This window comes from Pan troglodytes, chromosome 12, assembly GCF_028858775.2.
Source record: "Pan troglodytes isolate AG18354 chromosome 12, NHGRI_mPanTro3-v2.0_pri, whole genome shotgun sequence".
In the NCBI taxonomy this organism is placed as follows: Eukaryota; Metazoa; Chordata; class Mammalia; order Primates; family Hominidae; genus Pan; species Pan troglodytes.
The window spans coordinates 68,041,920-68,060,951 of NC_072410.2; the positions used below are offsets into that span (position 1 = coordinate 68,041,920).

Genomic DNA, 19,032 nt, shown 5'->3' on the forward strand with positions numbered 1-19,032 from the left:
AGACATTCCCATTTCCAATCATTCTGGTTCTCACAGCTCTTCTTTTCCTCACAACTCTACAACTAACAGGCTGGACCACAGAGCCCAGGAACTCATCATTATAATTTTGCTGTTGTTTCATTTATTGCTCTTATTACTTCCAACTAGACTGTTCGCTTCCTAAGAGCAAGGATGAGGCTTCATACTTCTATATTCTCAGGGGTTTTTGGTCCAGTTCTGAGCACAGAGTTATGTGCAGAGTGAACTGAATGCCAGCAGACAGACTGGGCTTGGTGTGTGCTGAGCGGACCTCACAGGGGAAAGGGGGCCAGGCTGCAGCAACCCAGGTACACGCAATTAAGGGCAGCAGCCAGCCCTACCTTAGTATCTTGTCCATTCCCTGCTCTTCCCCTGGGTAGTTAAGATCCTCAGCTATGTGCTGTACGGAAAACGTCTGAAAGGAAGGTTACTTGGGTAACAAGCGGCCATTTTAAGTCTGTCCAGTCTCAGATTATTATTTCTTACTTTCTTTTCTCCTATAAAAAAGGACAAGTAAAAACAGAAGAATGTGGTTGACCTTGAGGAAATAAGATTATGTGCAGAGGCCTACCACAAGCAGAAAAATTTTATTTTCAAATATATTTGTCCCTTGGTATCCACAGGGGATTGATTCCAGGACCCCCAAGGATACCAAAATCCATAAATGCTCAAGTCGCTTATATAAAACGGCACAGTATTTGATATAACCTATGCACATCCTCCCATATACTTTAAAAATTAATTAATTTTTTTTTTTTTGAGACAGAGTCTCGCTCTGTCGCCCAGGCTGGAGTGCAATGGCACGATCTCGGCTCACCGCAATCTCTGCCTCCTGGGTCCAAGAGATTCTCCGGCCTCAGCCTCCCAAGTAGCGGGGTTATAGGCACCAGTCACCACGCCTGGCTAATTTTTGTATTTTTAGTAGAGATGGCGTTTCACCATGTTGGCCAAGCTGGTCTTGAACTCCTGATCTCAAATGATCCATCCACCTTGGCCTCCCAAAGTGCTGGGATTACAGGCGTGAGCCAGCCCCCCGGCCTCCCATATATTTTAAATCATGGCTATATTATTTGTAACTAATACAATGTAAATGGTATGTAAATAGTTGTTATACTGTATTTTTAAAAAATTGTATCATTGTTTATTTCTGTATTGTTGTTTTTCATTGTTCTTCCCCTTGAATATTTTCTACCTGCAGTCAGTTAAATCTGCAGATGCACAACCCGACCATAATAGCAATGGAAAAAGAAATGTCTTTAAACATTAAGCTTTTCACTTTAATGTGATATCCTCCTTACCCCAAAAAAACAAAGAGGTGGATTTTGCCTTCAGAAACTTCAAAATGATTTTAATTCGGTTATGTGGGAAATGCTAGAATTTGCTATTTGTGCAATGCCAGGTTGCATCAAAATCAAGCAATCTAATGAGGTAGGAAAAAATAGATATAAAATACGGGTGGGCTTAATCTAAAATTCTGTAACTCTGATTCCGCAAGTGCTGTTTGAGGTAACACTGGTGCTCTCTCTTTCCACGGTACACCCGTCAGCCTCCTAAAGCTGGCCCAGACACCATTACGCTCCTATCCGAGAAAGGGATGCCTGTGTAATCGGTGCCGCCCTAGAAGAGGTGGGTGGAGCAGCTCTCCCCGCCAGCAGTCACAGAACTGCATATGGCTCTCACGTGTGCTCTTTAAGTTTTTCCTTTTGTCTCCTGGATCAGCTACCATTTCTCACGCTGAAACGTGACTATTCACAGCAGCCCCTTTTCTTCTCACATCCAGGTGGTTTCTGGATTGAACGAAGCTCCTGGTTCAAAACTGTTCAAATTTGAGGGATGGGGATTAACTGCCTTTAAGAAAGGTGCAGGGGCTTCTGACATTTTTGCTGTTCAGGGGCCTTTTCTTCTCATTTCTTGTCAGTTCGTGCACCTGAGCAGTCAGATAGTGAGTGGTCCACCTACATGTGCTGTTTCCATCACAAACAAAGTGTCTTCATGATGGGAACTGCAGATCAAGGGGGACAGAAACTTCTAACTGCAGCAGCCATTCTCATAAGTCTCCCTCCAAGAGGGCGGAGGCGACAGTGTGGATGGAATTATGAGAAGTTAAGGAAGAGAATAATGAATAGATGGGGACTGTCGGTACCTTCCCAGGCTCCAACCAGCAGGACATAACCAATGTTCTTTCAGACTTTATCCTGAAAGCTTGAGCTCAAATAATCACTTGTCTGACTTACATTCAAATGAATGCAGTAGAAAAAGTGGTCCTCTCAGAATCTCCTCCCCACAAACAGGAAACAGGTATGAGACATTCCACAACTCTATTCTGTCTCTATAAATCTCAATGGAATGTGTGTGTGCTTCCACATGAACATGGGGTCCAGGGTGTGGGAGGGGGAGGGTGGTGATGGGGCCCAAACACATTCACGCAGCTTGAAGAAGTTCAATGCCATATCACAGGGACCCCATGCTGATGGCGACTGGCTGTGCCAGATGAACTAAGGGATGGTTCATTCCAGACCTGGATGCAACTCAAAAACCAGCAAGCCATAGAATAACAAGAATAAACAAGATACAGCAAGGTGAGATGACCTCCTGGTGGTACGATACGAGAGGAGTGGGAATTGAGACTAAAACTCAAGTACACCACACACTCCCACAACGTGTGTTCTATCTGCTTCAGAGTAGGCTTCTCACGTGTTTTAAGGCACAATACCTGGGCAAGTTTAGGAAGCAGTAATTACAAGAAATTAATTTCAAGAGGTGATCATGATCTCACAGAGGTATCCATAGAAACATGTTGGTCATACAAACTTCAAAGTTCCCAAGATCTAAAAATTCTTAGCTGCCATTTATTGAGCAACTACTGTGTGTTCACCTCTCCCTGCTAGGTGGTTGACAACTGTGATCACATCTAATCCTCACAGTAACCCTGCATTATAATAATTACTATTCCTGTCATTTTATACATGAAGACACAGTGGCTCAGAGAGATGAAGCAATCTACCAGCTAGTTAGGATGTGGTGAACCAGGACTTAAAGCTCGTCCTCTTTACAGTACAGGAAAAACTCAGAATACAGGGAAGAGGGGTACATGCTTCCATGTGAAAGGAAGTGAGGGACTCAGTTCCCATCTGGTGGCTGGTTTTCATTTTTTTAAAGAGCTATTTTTATATTGCCAAACTTCATCTTCTCAAAAGGAAGAAGAGGTAACAATAGAGAATTAAACACAATGGAGCAGAGGGAGGGGGCGCCTCTCAGCAGTAAACACTTTCTGAAGCCTGCCCCAAGAGCGGCTAATTTTGCAAAGGAAAGAAGCGTCCTCTGTCTTGCCTCCATTATTGGCCATCGGATTCCCTAGTGTGGCATGCTTCCGTCCCCACAGCAACATGTGCACTTCTGTGTCACTTCTGACAGGAAAGTCTGAAACGCCCTTAACGTGGGGCCAAGGGTCGATACCAGACTCCTGTGACTATCGGGGCTCTGCAGGCAGAGAGCAGTTCCTCTGAGGAAATGCCTATTTTTACTGATCCTCCTTTAAATCATTTTAAGAAGCTTCCCTTCCCCTCACACTACAGTCCGTGGATTCCTGTGTTTTTTTCACAGGCACTTTTTCTGTTTCCCCCTCCCAAGGTCCCGTCTAGTCCCAAACCTTTACCAGCCATATCTCCATCCCAGGCCCATCTTCTTTCTCGCTCTAAAACAGGAGAGGAAACTTAAGGGGCTACATAAACATCTCTAGGATCTGAAAACATAATTCTAACTGCTTATTGGAGTCCAGTCCAGGCCCTGCCTAAGAAGCAGTATGGCCTTGGGCAATTCCTTCGCATGGACCAAAAACCCTTAGAGAGGAAGGAGGGGGCTGGATGATCCCTCCTGGGGCACTGGCTCTGTCCCACCTGCCTGCCCAGCCTTGAGTTTGGGTCATTTACACTCTGCAAGGCATCAGGATTTGCAGAACTATGGAGTAATTACAACCGCAAAGGTTTTGTCACTCCAGAGATGGAGAGGAAAAGAAAGAAAGAAAGAAAGAAAGAAAGAAAGAAAGAAAGAAAGAAAGAAAGAAGCTTCTGAGAGCTAATTTGGCCTCTTTTTTTAATAGGAGAGGAAGATATAAGGGAAGGTTTCTGGCAGGGTGTTTTGGGAGGTCTCTGGGGTGCTGCGATGCCCTGTTCCACCCTGTACTCCCCGCCCCTTCTTTCTCTATAACTGTCCAAAGAAACCCTGCAGCTACCTGGAGTGACAACTATCAAGGGTTGTGGTGCTGGGCAGAGCACAGCCCCGGGCATTGAGAGAGGCCAATGAGGCCTAGATCTGCCATAACCCAGCTGGGTGGCCTTGCTGGTCACTTATTTTCCCTGACTTACCATATCTACCAAGTGAGGGGATTTAACTTGGTGGTCACTGAAGTCACTTACAGCTGTATGATAACAATCTACAGGGTGTTGCAGGACAGCGGACTCACTAGCACCAAAGCTGAAGTCTACAGTGTCTGTCAATCTCTTGTTCAGGTGAAGAGGAAATACAGAAGCACTGATCTCAGCAAATCAGTGTGACAGGCGCTTGCTTATGTTTTTTTCTTTTAATTAAACATAGATTTTTGCTATACACATTCACAAACAACGGCCTCTACGGAATACATAGGGTAGGATGGGAAGCACTAATTCCAAAATTTCTTCTAATATGCTACAAAGCCAAACTCACTTCACACTAGTCCCCAAACTCCTCCCAACACATGAAACTTTGAGCTTTCAGAGGAGTATTAGTTATTTTGGCCCAATTAGAATTAATCGGGGAACACCACACTGTGTCCCATGACTTCCTGCCTGTCTTGTTCCCAGCTGGGACCCACTCCTAAGGGCTCCGTGGGAAAGGAGGCGCTGAAGAGTCAGCAGGGTGGGCTGCAGTCCACACCATATCGCCTACTAGCAGCACTGGCCTTGGCAAGTCACTGGTAACTGTTTTCTGTAAAGCAGAGGTTGCCCACTTCATTAGACTGTAAGAACTGAATGAGAAAAGAGTAGGAGAGTACTCTGTAAACACAAGTGATAGGGAAGTTACCATCACCACTCCTTTCAAAAAAACCCCTCCAGTTTGGCTGGGAAACTTGCCCTGCGTCAGTTCCTGATGCCTGCTACCTCCAAATGCTCTCTTCACTTAGTCCAAACTATGAGCTTTCACACTCTGGCTGCCCGGCCTGTGAAGCTCTTCTCCTGGACCCAGCTGGAACCCTACCCACACCCTACCCCCCTACTAAGGTTTCTTGACATCCTGTCCAGAGGGCTCATCTCCCCTTCTGAACTCTAGGGCTCTGGGGCCATTCATCTGGCACTTTATCATGTGGCACTTAGGACCCTTAGTTCACTTTTCAAGTTTGTGTGATTAGACCCACATTTAATGTAGGAGTTCTGTGGCTGGTTGTTTAAAACAAAAGTAAATTCTCCCATACAAATGACGTTTTTAAAAAACCCCAGCGAGGTTCCATGGCCAGTCCACAAACACTATTTCAATAAACAATATGTACCAGTATGGTTCTCTTAAACAAAGGCTTTACGAAAAAACTCAGAGCAGTTCAACGTGGGATTTAAGGCTTAACAAATCTCATGTTAAATCTATCTTCTCCACCTAGCTCAGCCTGCTTTGAAATTAATGGTGGCAACACACACAAACACACACACACGCACGCACACACACACTCTTTTCTGTTGCTTTCTCAGAGAATGACTGATGGAGTAAGAAGACAGAATACAGAACATCAGGAAACAACAGGGAAGCAAAAACCAGTGATAACTGACTTGGTGGGGTTTGGGAGAGGGCAGAGGTGTTTGGAAAACCTCACTCTATCTCGGTCAGAGGCGAGGGCTTAGTCTGGCCAGGAGCAAGGCAAAAAACTGGCCACCATAGTGAGAACCATTCTTCACTGCAGACGCCCATGAAGGGAGATGGCAGGCAATGGCGAGCGTCTAAAGTGGATTATGAGCTGTGGGCAGAACATTACCACTGAAGTGCAGGCCTATCGTATGCCAGGGGCTCCTCTCTCTCCACATGTCAACGCTGCTGCAGGGCAAACCATCACCCATCAAGCCTCATTCTAGTCTGGTCCTGAGATCTAGGTCTAATTACTAAGTGGCCAGCACAGGTTCTGTGCTCACACTTTTATCTGCCAATCCAATGTTAAAGTAAAGGGTGGGTCTGTATTTCTAAGGGATTTTTCAAGTGAGACCTTTATGGAGAGTTATAGACTATAGTGAATTCAGAATAAGAAATGAGAAAAGAATAGTTTTATTTCTAATCAATCTAATCCTGACTAGCAGAAGCTTCCTGGCCCAGCCCTCAGCCTTCTCACTGCTCTATGAGCTGATACACCTGAGACCGAGAGGGAGCAGACACTTCTGGACACAGATCATAACCAGGCCAGGACCAGAGATCTCTGCCTTGTGATGTTGCTGAGTAGTTCAAAATCAAGTTCCCAAATGCCTACATGATACTTGCTCATATTTAACTCAAATATTATTGAGCCAAAATCCAGGGTGGGGTGAGGGTGGAATTGTCTGGGTCATTAATGTTTCTTTGAACTTTACTCAGAAAACACACATGCACACATTCACAAATTTCCTCCTCTGTAAAGGAAGTGGCTCTAAGAATCTATTAATTAAGTAAATTGAATCACCTAGTCCCTCAAACATTTATCTGCTAGCTATTGCCAAGCTGGTGGTTAAGTGCTGGGGCTAAAATGCTGGCTGACAAAGACTGGGCTCCAGATAGAGTGCAAACATTTATGTTACCCAGGGTTTTGGACCACTGGTGCAGAAAGCCCAGCTAATGTTATCTGATGACACACTTAGCTGGGACATTCATTTACCCAGGCCTGGAAGCTCTAACCACCTCATTAGTTCTGGAATCTGAATATGCAAGGAACCTTTGGGGCAAGCTCTCATGGAGGTCTTCTGCAGGGAGGATCTTTAACTTGAGGCCCTGGCAACCTCCACGGCCAAAGGCAGTGTGTGGTGTGTTTCCTTTCCAGGAAGTTCCATGAACCAAACAGACTACGAGGCCAAAGGGACTTAAAATCTCCAGCCCAGATGAACAAGAGCTTTAAGAGCACTCTATCTATGGTATCTTTATTTTTGGAATAATAAAATTAGACTGGCCAACCTATATAATCCAAGATGGCTGTGAAGAATGGGTAATACAAATGAAGGCACTAGGGGCTTTACAAAGTTCTGTAAAACTACTGATATCGACTGCCTAAGAGGTTGGAGATGGTAGCCACTGTACCATCTTCTTCATCCTTACTCTCCTAGGTCTCTGGGTTGCCACAAAAAAACTTACTGCTAACAAATAAGGAGAGGAGTGGGAGATATTCACACACATCTAAGAATTATGCTTTACTGGTTTTTCTCCCTACTTATATTTTCCTTGCCCTGTTCAGAATAAACGGCAATGGGCCTGATCCCATTTATTATGTGGACATTATCAAGGACACAATCTTCTTGGTATAAAATAATTATGGGTCTTTAAAGGCGAACAATTTACTCCCTACAGCCTAGAAGATTGGACCCTATTGGAACAAAAATAAATTTAAAAAAAAAACCACAAAAACAAATGTTCAGACTAATTCCTATTCATGTGACCTTTAATGATTTTTTTAAGCTACTTTCAAAACACCATTCCCCCACTCCACACACACACACACACAAAATCAATAAATAATCATACTAGGTTAAACACTAAGAAACAAAAAAGGTTGAGAGGTAGACAAAGGAAGTCTGGTTATAAAAATTATACTTAAAGCTGCATATCACAATAATTCTAGTCTAGGCTCTCAAACAAGACTCACTTTGGAAAATCAAATCAAAATGCAATAAATGGCCTGTTCAAACTCCCCATGTGGGTCCACTCCCTCACCCCCCGACCACAAATCAACTGCCTTCTTATAGCCATCATGGTTTTGAGCAAGGGTCTCCTTTATTTGTCTAGTTTGTCTAGTGTGACCGACAAACCCTCACAGAAAATGAGGCCACAAGACCTACATGCTCAGGAACAAAGGGCATGGATGAAACTCACTACAGAGAAGACAGGGCTTCACTATCTTCTGGAGAGCCCTGTTCTTGAACTGAAGGGCAGGGAAGAGAATACTTTTCTGGCTCCATTTTAACCCAGACTCAAAGAGGCAGTCTGTCTCTGAGCTGATAACAAATAGGACAAGGGACAACCTTAGACCCTTGCCTGCGGTCAGAGGTGTGGGGCAGGTCTGCACACAGGCCCACTGCGGCTGGCAAGCTACAGGGTGGAGATCAAGTTAAAAATAAGGCTTTCTGGCAGCCCTGCCAACTGCCAGCATCATATTTTCCTGGTGATGTCAGTACAGATGTGGTCTCCATCCTGGGCGTTGGCTTCTGGCTCGGCCCCACCTCCACCTATGGCACTACATGTGCTCTGGGAGGATACAGCAACCATTTTCAAACCAAGGCGAGACAAAACCTGTTGGATCAGTCACAGTGACTGCTTTAAGCTTCTTTGGCATAAGGTGCATAAACAAGAGTCACATCAGAGAGGGCCGCAGCAGCTCTGGGAAACAGATCGGGGATAACAATTTTCATTGCAGGCTGACAACTTTCCTGCCTGAAAAGGCAGGGTGAATTCATCAGAAGCTCCTTTCCCAAGGAGATGACAAAACACCAGCTTCTCCCTCCACTCCCAAAATAAAAAGCGTGCAGGGAAGAAAACATCAGTGGCCACTGAATTCAATGCCTGCCACCTTAAGATGGCAGCTCAGATTTTCTAGACAACCAGAAAGACACAAATTTAGAAAACATTCCATCATCGCATGTGGGACACAGGTTCATCTAGAAGCCAGCGCCCAAGCCTGGCCCTTCAAATTCCAGCACCATGCCCTGTTCTTGGCAGGAACCCCAGCCAAGTTCTTTCTGACCAAAGGTGGCAACCTTGCAAATTACCAGAACAAAGCGGCTTTATTACAGCTCAAGAACATCATCCACGCTCAGAATGTGACACTAAGGCTCTCCCTGAAGCGCTCAACTCACTTCTCAAGATTCTCCTCAAAACTATCAACCATTAAGTGCAGAATTCAACAGGAGACAAGTCACACTTGATTTTTCAAAAATATTTTCCACCTACAACGCACGGCACTTCCTAAGGTCTCCACTCACCAGCCTCTCTCCAGAGAGGACCTCCAGCAGCTTGATGAGCATCCGTCCATCTCGAAGGTCAGTGTACAGGTCTGTGATCCGGCAGGACACACGGGCAAGGTGGGAATTGACCCACTTGGTGAAGGTCTTCTTCTGCACGGCTTCACGCTCATCTGCAAGCAGAGAAGAACTTGTTTTACCATTGACCACAGAACTGGCAGGAGCAGGCACATGCTAGCAGGGCCACAAGACCCCAGCCAGAGGAAGGTAAGCAAAACTGACCTCCAAGGACACCTCTACTTAGCGCCCCTTAACTGCGATCATGTCTTTGAGAAAGAACACTGATTACTGATGGTTCAACTTACAATTTTTTGACTTTATGATGGGTTTATTGGGATATAATCTCATAAGTCAAGGAGCATCTGTGTAGGAACTGTCCAGTCCTTAAACATGTGAGCGCCCAGGCACACTGCCAGCAGAACATCCTTTGCTCCCCTTTCTTTTCTCCCATCCCTTCTGAAGAGGCAGCAGGATGCAGATGACAACAGGGTCCTTTGCAGTCCTGCCCTATACCATAATACTTGACTGGTAAAGCTTCCTACGTACATGTTACAGCTATTATTCCTCCAAAAGGTGAGTATATTAAAGGGTGTAGGGTAGGAAATCTCATGAGACAGCAGAAAACTGCTTCCCTCATCTACAAAGGATTGGGCAACACTGGACAAGATAAATTAACTCATGACCTTGGCAATGACCCTCTTCACCTGCTCAGTCACACACACCATGAACAACAAAGAAAATGGCAAACAACATGGTAGAGTGCAAAGACATCGCAGGCATCGGGAAGTCTTTGCAGGCATCGGGAAAGCAGGGTCTGGGCCCAAGGTTTCAACAAAAATGTGATTCAACACAGGATTCAATGTTCTCTTCTATAAAAGGAGAAGAAAAGTATAATCTCCATACTGTGATCCTTCGCTGAAAAGGCAACTGCTGATTTATGGTCTAAAGCGTGATTGTTGTACATTCAAGTCATCCAGGAAACAGTGTTAAAGGTTTTTCAAAGCTCAGTAATCAAATTCTGTCCAATTTAAGGTATAAAACTCTAGACATATTTGCCCAGAACTGGCCTTCACATACCATACAAATAGGCTTTCAAACTTCTTGCCTCTGCAGAATGTTCTAAACATAGGTTGCTGAAGACCTTCAACAGACATCCACAGAACGTACCCTGGACCCAACCACTCTTACTCCCTGACTCTGTTCTCTATGTTACATACACTATATCTAGTTCCACCAGCATGAATTTATGCCAAAAATCTAAGACCTACTCCTAGTGCAAACCCAAATGACAAAAATAATTACACACGAATCTACAAAAAAAAAAAAAAAAGCAGATAGTTCAACAATTTGGCATGTATTTCAAAACCACTGGGTGGGGGTAACAACTAAAAAGCCACCCTTGCTAATAAGGCATGTGCCCAGTCGCCTGAGAGTACTGGGTTCTCAGGTTGGCCAGAAGGACAGCAAACAGCCCAACACCCTGGGAAGGTCTGTCTGAAGGCTTTGCTAAATTCACTCCACCACCCACCACAGGGAGGGAATGAGGCAGAGATGACATTGGTTGAGGTTTTACAGCTGCCGACCTGGCAGGAGAATCAGCTGGGGCACCTGCCAAGATCCCCGGCCACCTGCTACAGTCAGCGGCTCCTTGAGGTCCTGCCTTTCCCAAAAAGGACCTACCCATCCAGACAGAAGGAGGGCCCTTCCCCAGGGACAAAGGCCAACCAGAAACACAGGATCAAAAAGGACAGGATTAGAGGAAGCAGAAAAAGACAGTAAGGGGCAGGCTGCAGTGGAGAAGGAGCTGCACCAATAACATCATGACAGGTCCCACAGAAAAGACCACATGCATTATTGATCACGTAATCATTGTGATGGATGGCAACTTTACTACAGTGACTCAGGAGCTGTAATTCTGGGGCTAAGCTTGGCCATTCTGAAAGAGCAGGTCTAGAGCAGAATATGTAAGGTGCATTTCACAGATGGCCTCTTATCAAGGACGCAAGTAACTCATAGTTTATATGTATTTAGGGTTAACAATTTTTTTTGTGAATTATAAAATCCTTTATGCGTTATACTGGAGTCAGAAAATGTCTTTAATGAAGCAAGGGAGCAAGATCAAAATAATTACACACCTGCTTGGATTAAAATATTTCTAAATAAGTAAGCACAAAATGTGTTCCTCAGCCAATTGTCACTCTTTTGGGTGAATCTCTCACTAAAGGAGCACCCAGACTTCTTTCAGGTTTTGAATTAACAGGTTCTTTTACAAGGAAACTCTGAGGATTTGCCAGAAACAACAGTCAATATACTTCCTTAGTGCCCTGTCCTAAAGAGTTACAGCCCAATCCCAACCCTCCTCCCTACAGAGAGGCAAACGGAGAGGGCATGGGTGGGTGCAGAGAACAGAGCTGAAACAGACTGAGATCTGTGCCGGGAGGGCTCCCCAGGGCTATCATGGTTCTTAGAAACTCAAAGTAGGTGGGAGGAAAGAAGAGGAGGAAGAGATGTCAAAAATAAAAAAACAAGCTCTTGTGTTCCTGCCCTCTGTTCCTGTTCCCCTCCCTTCTAACTCTCCTCACAGTCAGGAGCAGGCCCCACGAAGTGCAAGAGTGCTGGAAAAATCACGCAGGGTCTAAGTTCCTCAGGTTCACACCCCCACGTTGGAAAAGACACAGAAGATTCCATCCAGGGACCAGACCAGAATCAACACCCTCATAACACACGAGGGGCAGGAAACGGACTCAACAGAGACACACAAAGCCCCAGTCAACTAGCGTGTCCTCTTACAATGGAGCACTTGGGGAACAGCAAATGCTTATGAAGGAAAGCCTGAAGGCATGGAACATCGCTGGATGTTTTTGCTTTGCACAGACATATAGTTAAGTTAGGTGTAGACTTGGGTTCAAAGTAAGAAAGAAAGGAATTACAGGGATGGAAGCTAAGAAGAAATCAAAAGGGGAGGAAGCAATCATCCCATGAACATATCCCCACTATTTAAATCAATAATACTGTGTTAGCTGACTAATCTGAAATTGACAGTATTAGTGAGCTCCAATATTACAAAGTGCATACCTTACCTAGAACTCTGTGTCTAAGATAAAGTCTCTTACCCTCAGTGAACTAGAAATCTAGCTGGGGATACAAAATAAAAAGTTAAAAAATAACAAAAAGACATTACAAAGAAGTACAAGATCAGTTGCTAAGAGAATAATTTTGACAATCTATTTTTGCATGTTTTGAACAAAGCTCACCACAATTTGGGTGGTTTCAGACCCCAACTGAACTCCCCTGCCTTGGGCCTCTCTCCGCATTCTAATCCACCTTAAACATCACTACCATAGCCATGTTCCTCAAACAGTGGTTTTTCAAAGTTGCAGCACTGCACCAAAACCTTCAACGGACCCCAGCTATCCAGAAGACAGTCCAAATCTCTGAACCTGGCATTTAAAGGTCCCAAACGGGCTCTCCTAAGGCATCAGCTTCATCTGGGAACTTCCCTGACATGCCGTCTTTTGTTCCAACCTAACAGGTCTTACTCTCATGCTCTGAACTCTCACCTTGCACACTGCTTTTTCCCATCTTTGCTTCTATCATTCTTCTAACCTGGAAGGCAGTTTTCTCTTACCCTTCCTTTAAGATCCAGCCAAGATTAGTTCTACCAAGAGGCCCTCTCCTATCAGATGTCAGCAATCATCATTTGATGGGATGTGGTCTCTCATCTTTTATTATACATCTTGTGTCCTATCTCTTCAATTAACTTGCAGTTGGCTCAGAGGCAAAGGCTCAATCCTATTCATGTTTAGAGCTTTAGCATATACATGACATAAAGGAGGTGCACAATAAACATTTGTTCAATGAGTCAGCAAACCTCCAGTGTCCAACAACTAGGTTCTCGATAAATCTTATTGTTGGTGGTGGTCTCACTGAAATTGTTGAGGAGGGAAATTTCAAATCACAAAGACAGGCCCTAGGCAGTTAAATGTTGTCATTGTATAGCACTAAAAATATATGACAGGTGAATTGCTTCTTGCAATTTTTCCTCAATGTCTGAAATACGGATAAAAATGCAATTTTGTGGTGCTGTCATTCAGACTAAAATGGGTCCAGAGCCAAACTAAAATGTTTGACAAATTCTGTTTTTTGTTTGCTTGTTTCATCTTTGGGCAATTGCCACCACATACCTGTACGGTAAAGTGAAGTTGCAAAATACACAACGGTGTGATTAGGACATTATTGTAACATATTACAACATTATTTAAACATGACCCAATCAGGTCAATTGTCACAAGACTTAATTTATTGCAACTTTAACAATTTATATATTAAAGTTCAATTCTTGAACTGTTTTAAAATAAAGAATAAAAAAGGATCTTAACTCAAAACAAAAGAATAGTGGTAGGGTGGAGTCCCCCTATATGCCTTAGCTTGAAAAAATAAATAAATCATTTCCCATGAGTAACATGAAAAATACACAGAGCAGGAAGCCGGAAACAGGCAGCTGGCTGTGTTGATAACAGAGAATCCAATTGTTATCTTGAGGCAGCAAGAGGAAGGAAACTAATCTTTTGACTGAAGTCCTCCCTGTGACGGACTAGTCTGAAGGCCTTACATTCATGTTTGCTGATTTGTATAAAAATAGAATTTGAGTTACAATAGTTTCCTTAACTGTTTAACTTGCTTCATGGACAAAACACATGTAAATATTTGCTCTAAATGCATGTGAAGCAAATACGCAATTGTCTGCTAGTAACTGTCTGACGGGCCGACTACAAAACCCACCATGAGCTCTCTATGACCTGGCACCTACAGGTTGCATCTGCTGGGCAGTTCCTCCTGCAGCTTCCAGAGGGCCTTTCTTCTGAGCGGCACAACCCCAGTTTGCCAATGTGGAGACCAAGGCACTGCAGGCACAACTTCTGAGAGGAGACCCACAATAACTGAGAAATGAGGCTCTGTCACCAGGGTCCTGCCTCTGTCACAGTCGTACGTCAAGGTGAGCCACATAAAGTCACAATCCATAAGAAGCCAAGACTCTGGAGGGAGCTGAGGTTATGATGGGGGCTTTCTCTGAAAATAAGAGGCAAAGCAACACAACTACCTCTTCTAAGATGAGAGCTAAGGTGGGAACCAGTGTGAATTAATCAATAATAAGTTAATTGTACATTTAAAGATAACTAAGAGTATAATTGGATTGTTTGTAACACAAAAGATAAATGCTTGAGGGGATGGATATCCCATTCTCCATGATGTGATTATTAAGCATTGCATACCCATATTAAAACATCACATACCCCATAAATATATACATCTACTATGTATCCACAAAAGTTAAAAATATTTTTTAAAAAACAAAACAAAAAAACCCAATAGTGTAAGGTGCCAAAACCAGGTGGAAAAAGCAAATGTAAAAAAACAGAATTAGGACCTTGTGATAAAATTCTCAGTAGATGTTCACTGTGTTTGACTAAAAATGGGTAGCATGCTTCCAAACTGCTTTCACATACAGGAAGTTGTATCCTGAGCCCATTAACCTGCTACTCTCCATCTCTAGAGGATGGGAACTGCAGTCAGGGTGACTGATCAGTTAGGGCAAAGGCTGAAGTAAGCCCAGGTGTGCACTAGTGATGCTGCATTAGGATCTTCACTCACTTTCCCTCCTTCATTACAGCCTGTGATTTCTAACTAACTGAGGTGGCTGAGGCACAGACTGGTTTTGGGATCCCCCCGAGGGCATGCTGCTAGCAAATAAACACCCAGAATTAGAGCCCACATTTATCTGAACCCTACAGAATCCCAAAGCACCTGAGGCACTCCATCCCACACAGGGAGTGTGGGATGGTATCTATTTAGTTCCAACCACCATCCCACACTGCCTGAGGAAAACAAGACATCACCTCCCCAAAACAAGAAGAAAAAACTCATAACCATCCATGTCTGGTCAGTTCCTTCAGACTGAGTTAAAAGATTAATATAAAATAGGAGTCAGCAAACTCCAGCCAGTAGCCTCTTTTTATGTAGCCTGGGAGATACACAGGTTTTACATTTTAAGAGAGTGGTTAAAAGGAGGCGGAAGAGGAAGGGGAGGATGCTGATGATACCCCATAGAGACTCCATGTGGCCCACAAAGCCTAACAGTTATTATCTGGTCCTTTATAGAAAAAGTTTGGCATGTCCTGGTTTAAAACATTTCAATATAATAATACTGTTGATCCCACATCCCATTTGTTAGACTCCACTTCAAATTAAAATCAGCTTAGCAAATAGGTACTAAGTGCTTGCTATGAACAAGGCACCACACTGGGCACTATTTTAAATTTTGCTATTGAATATGTTGCCAGGTTAATGCTCAGTAGCCACATGCATTTTCTGGTAAGTGATATCCACATGTCAGGTCAGTCAAAGGGTGAACTTGGGGCCCCTTCCACTCCCCAGTGGAGTGGGTATTTATCTGGTTACCTTCACTTACGGGATGGAGTATGCCACCCCATTTGGCAGGAGGGACAAACTATGGTAATCACCACAGGCTAGACCTCAAGGCTGCACCCACACCTTCAAAGGATGAGAAGGGTGGAACAGCTTGAGGCCTGATCTTCCAACTTCCCAGCCCTCCCCACAAGCTGAAGGCTCTTCAGCTCTTATTTTGATGGACACTTCATACACCATCACCTCTTCTCCTCCAGTCCTCCATGGAAGGGGACTTCAATCCAAGGTGGGCTGAGGGTAACTTGCAATGCCCTTAAAAGTTAGGAAAAACTTAGAACTAAATAGATACCATACACTTAATTACTAAACTTAACACAGAACGGCAGAACTTAACACAGAATGGCAGAACGTTAACACGAATACAGACTAAGTAGAAAAGAATGTTTTAAAGAGCACCAACCGTAACAGGCACACTCAAGACTTCATGAAAGTAGTATAATTGCAACATATGGAGGAGGGAGATGTCTGTGTGATATTCTTCCTAAGGAACATTAAAGAAGCAGTAAATATTACATTCTATACTAGTCTACCATGTGGCACACAAATTCACCAGTAAAGATAAAATCCTCTACTTCATTTTCAAGGGCTAAAGGTAGGCTTTTGTTGTAAGAGCCTTGGATAAAGCAGAGGTATTGAGAGGGAATTCAAATTTGTGATGTTTCTTATTTCATGCACTATACACAAAAAGTAGCCTTAATCTTCTATGGGGCATGTAAGCTAGTCAGAGGTAGTTTATTAAAAAATCAAATAACATGCTCCCCGGCCCTTGCTTATTATGGTTTTCAATCTACTCCAGGTTTCCGGAATCCTTAAGGCCAAAATAATTAAGGGCAAAGAGGGAAAAATAGAACTCTTTCAAACACACCAGTCACATTATTTTCAGACATTCAAGATAGAAGAGGATTCTGCTCTACCTCAATGTTTTTGCACAGATGCCCACAGAAGCTGACGTCGCCAACAAGATAACAGTACCAATTCCAGCCGTTCGTGACAGTTTCCAACAGCTCTCCTATTTAATGAGGATGTCAAAGTTAACAGTAATTCATTGAATCCAAAAAGCTAAGGTCTGAGGGATATTTTTTCTTTTAAACCAGAAAGACACAAAGACCAGAAAGAGGGGGAGTCAAAGACTTAAAGCCACCACACAGAGCTGTCTACTGTGCATGCACAGTATAGCACTGACTAAAATAATCAATCCCTGAATGAATTATGGAAGCTCCCATCTAAGATAAGCTAAGATACAGATGTCCTCCAAATCAGGCTATACAGAATGTATAAATTTATCTGCAAAGGATTAGCATTTTGGAATAAAGAAAGCCACAGCAATGCCAAGTTATCACTTGAAACTATAGAATTATGACAAGATTCCACTTAATGAGAAGAGGAATTGTATTTAAAAATAAATGAACATAAATACAAAAGGATTTAAAAATTGGCTTCTGTTCTGAAGAACATTACACATGAGTCACCTAAACCCTTTTTGGCCAGTGACCATAACCCATTGTAGAAAAGTTCAGGGTTGAAACGACAGATTGATAAATTAAATATGACTGTCTCAATTCCAGTGCCAAACTCCACAATCACAGTTGTCTACGCAAGTAAGCCACGGACTACCAATGTGTGTTTGGGGAGGAGTGGGGTAGAGTCGTCTCCAAACCACACTTGGATTTCAGAAGTAACGAACAACTGTGACAAGATCAAAAAACAAAATGTATAATTTTATACTGACAAGCCCCTCCCTGATTTAGAAAATTCTGAAACTAAAGAATTTTAAAGTTTAGCACTATTTTCTAAGTGATATCATATCCCAATGTGTAACTCAAAATTTCACTTCTCACAGAGTATTGTTCATTCAGGAAGTAATTTATTGAATGATAGGCTGACCCAATCCACGGTTATATTTTCAACTCAGCCAACTATTCCACTGCCTGAAAAATTATTCCAGGCAGAACACTAGTACCCAACATTCAGCCATAAAGGTCGCCTGTCATTTTTTCATTTGGATTAGTCCACAGCAAGCATTTATTGAGTAACTAATATAAGGACACCGGGAAGGACATCTAAAAGCATTAAGAGTTCTCTCTTTAAAAATGTAAGGAGTAATTTCTGACTCCATGAGAGTTCACAGCATTAGACAATTGATACTCAGCTACCATTCAATTATTTTAAAGATATCTTAACATGTAAAAGAGAAAGTTATTACACATAGGGTCAAACACTGAAAAACACTTCTGCTAATTTCCTTTGTGGCTTTCCTCACACATAAAATGGTTATACAAGATTTCTTTCAAAGCCAAATACTACAGAGTTTTGGTGGACAAATCCTGTAAGTACCCAATGTACATTGCCTTGTTTTAATAAAGGAGGACAGAAAAACTGGAGGAAAAAATGACCTCAGATTCAACCCCAAGATGACTAGCCAACAGGCAGGGTAGCACCATAAGATCCCTCACACTGATCAGAAGAGGGCAGGGCAGTTGACAGTTCATAGAACACAAGAGTATTTTGTGTTGTTACTTTAAATCAAAACCTATTTTGCATTATAGGAACACTAACCAAAGCTTTAAACACACTTTTATACAAGACAATGTATGGTCTTGGTCATATTGAATCTTCTAAGCTTAAAACTGGGCATCTGTCTAAATTTAATTTTCTTCAAATGAAAAAGGAAAGTTTTGAACAAGAGGGCAAAAATGGGGAGATCTGTTTTTCTGTTGTTCTATTAATTTTGGAAATGTAAACCTCTTGCAGTGTTGCTAAACTTAAATGCAAATCTCTTCCCATAAAACAGAATACAGATCTTTATAACATCCATGAATGCATCCACTTGCAAGCCTCCCACCCCACCTCTCCCTTGTCCCTACACGCAAGGCTTTATCTCCCACTCCAAAAAGTCAGGTGCTTCCAACAGGTGTGGGGACCTGGCTGTTTGTAGTTTTGTCAGTTTGGGTGTAAGGAGGGAGACAGTAAGCCAATATTGTCTTAGGAGTAGTCTTATTGTTCAGCTACCTTGACATAGCCTAGGAAGCTTCTTGCTCTAGCTGATTTGTTCTTCAGGGGCATTTTATTGTTTAATAATGACCTTGGCTGCTTCTCAACAGCCTCCGTAAAGATAATAATCTTGAATCTGGGTGGGAAGGGCTGGAAACTTACAGATGTTCTGCTGGGGTGGCAGATAGCAGAGGATCCACTTTCAGGACTAGGTGGAAGTAGGGGAAAATAAACTATAACCCTATTCTATACAACATTTGAAAGACAAATCCTTTCACCTACTGAAGGTGTGGAGAAACTAGGACACTCACATGTGGTTGGTGAGAAG

The 19,032-nt window shown here is 43.0% G+C and overlaps 1 protein-coding gene across 8 annotated transcripts in view; it reads right to left on the reverse strand.

The window, feature by feature from the left end:
* The window catches only part of SPTBN1 (spectrin beta, non-erythrocytic 1), a 207,130-nt gene that overhangs the window by 61,300 nt on the left and 126,798 nt on the right, over nucleotides 1-19,032 (reverse strand). For all 8 annotated transcript variants that reach the window (XM_001154155.5, XM_054677845.1, XM_054677846.1 and 5 more), the window contains one exon: nucleotides 9,189-9,340. In XM_001154155.5, coding sequence (XP_001154155.2) covers nucleotides 9,189-9,340 — 152 coding nt within the window. The remainder of the gene's footprint in view (nucleotides 1-9,188; nucleotides 9,341-19,032) is intronic.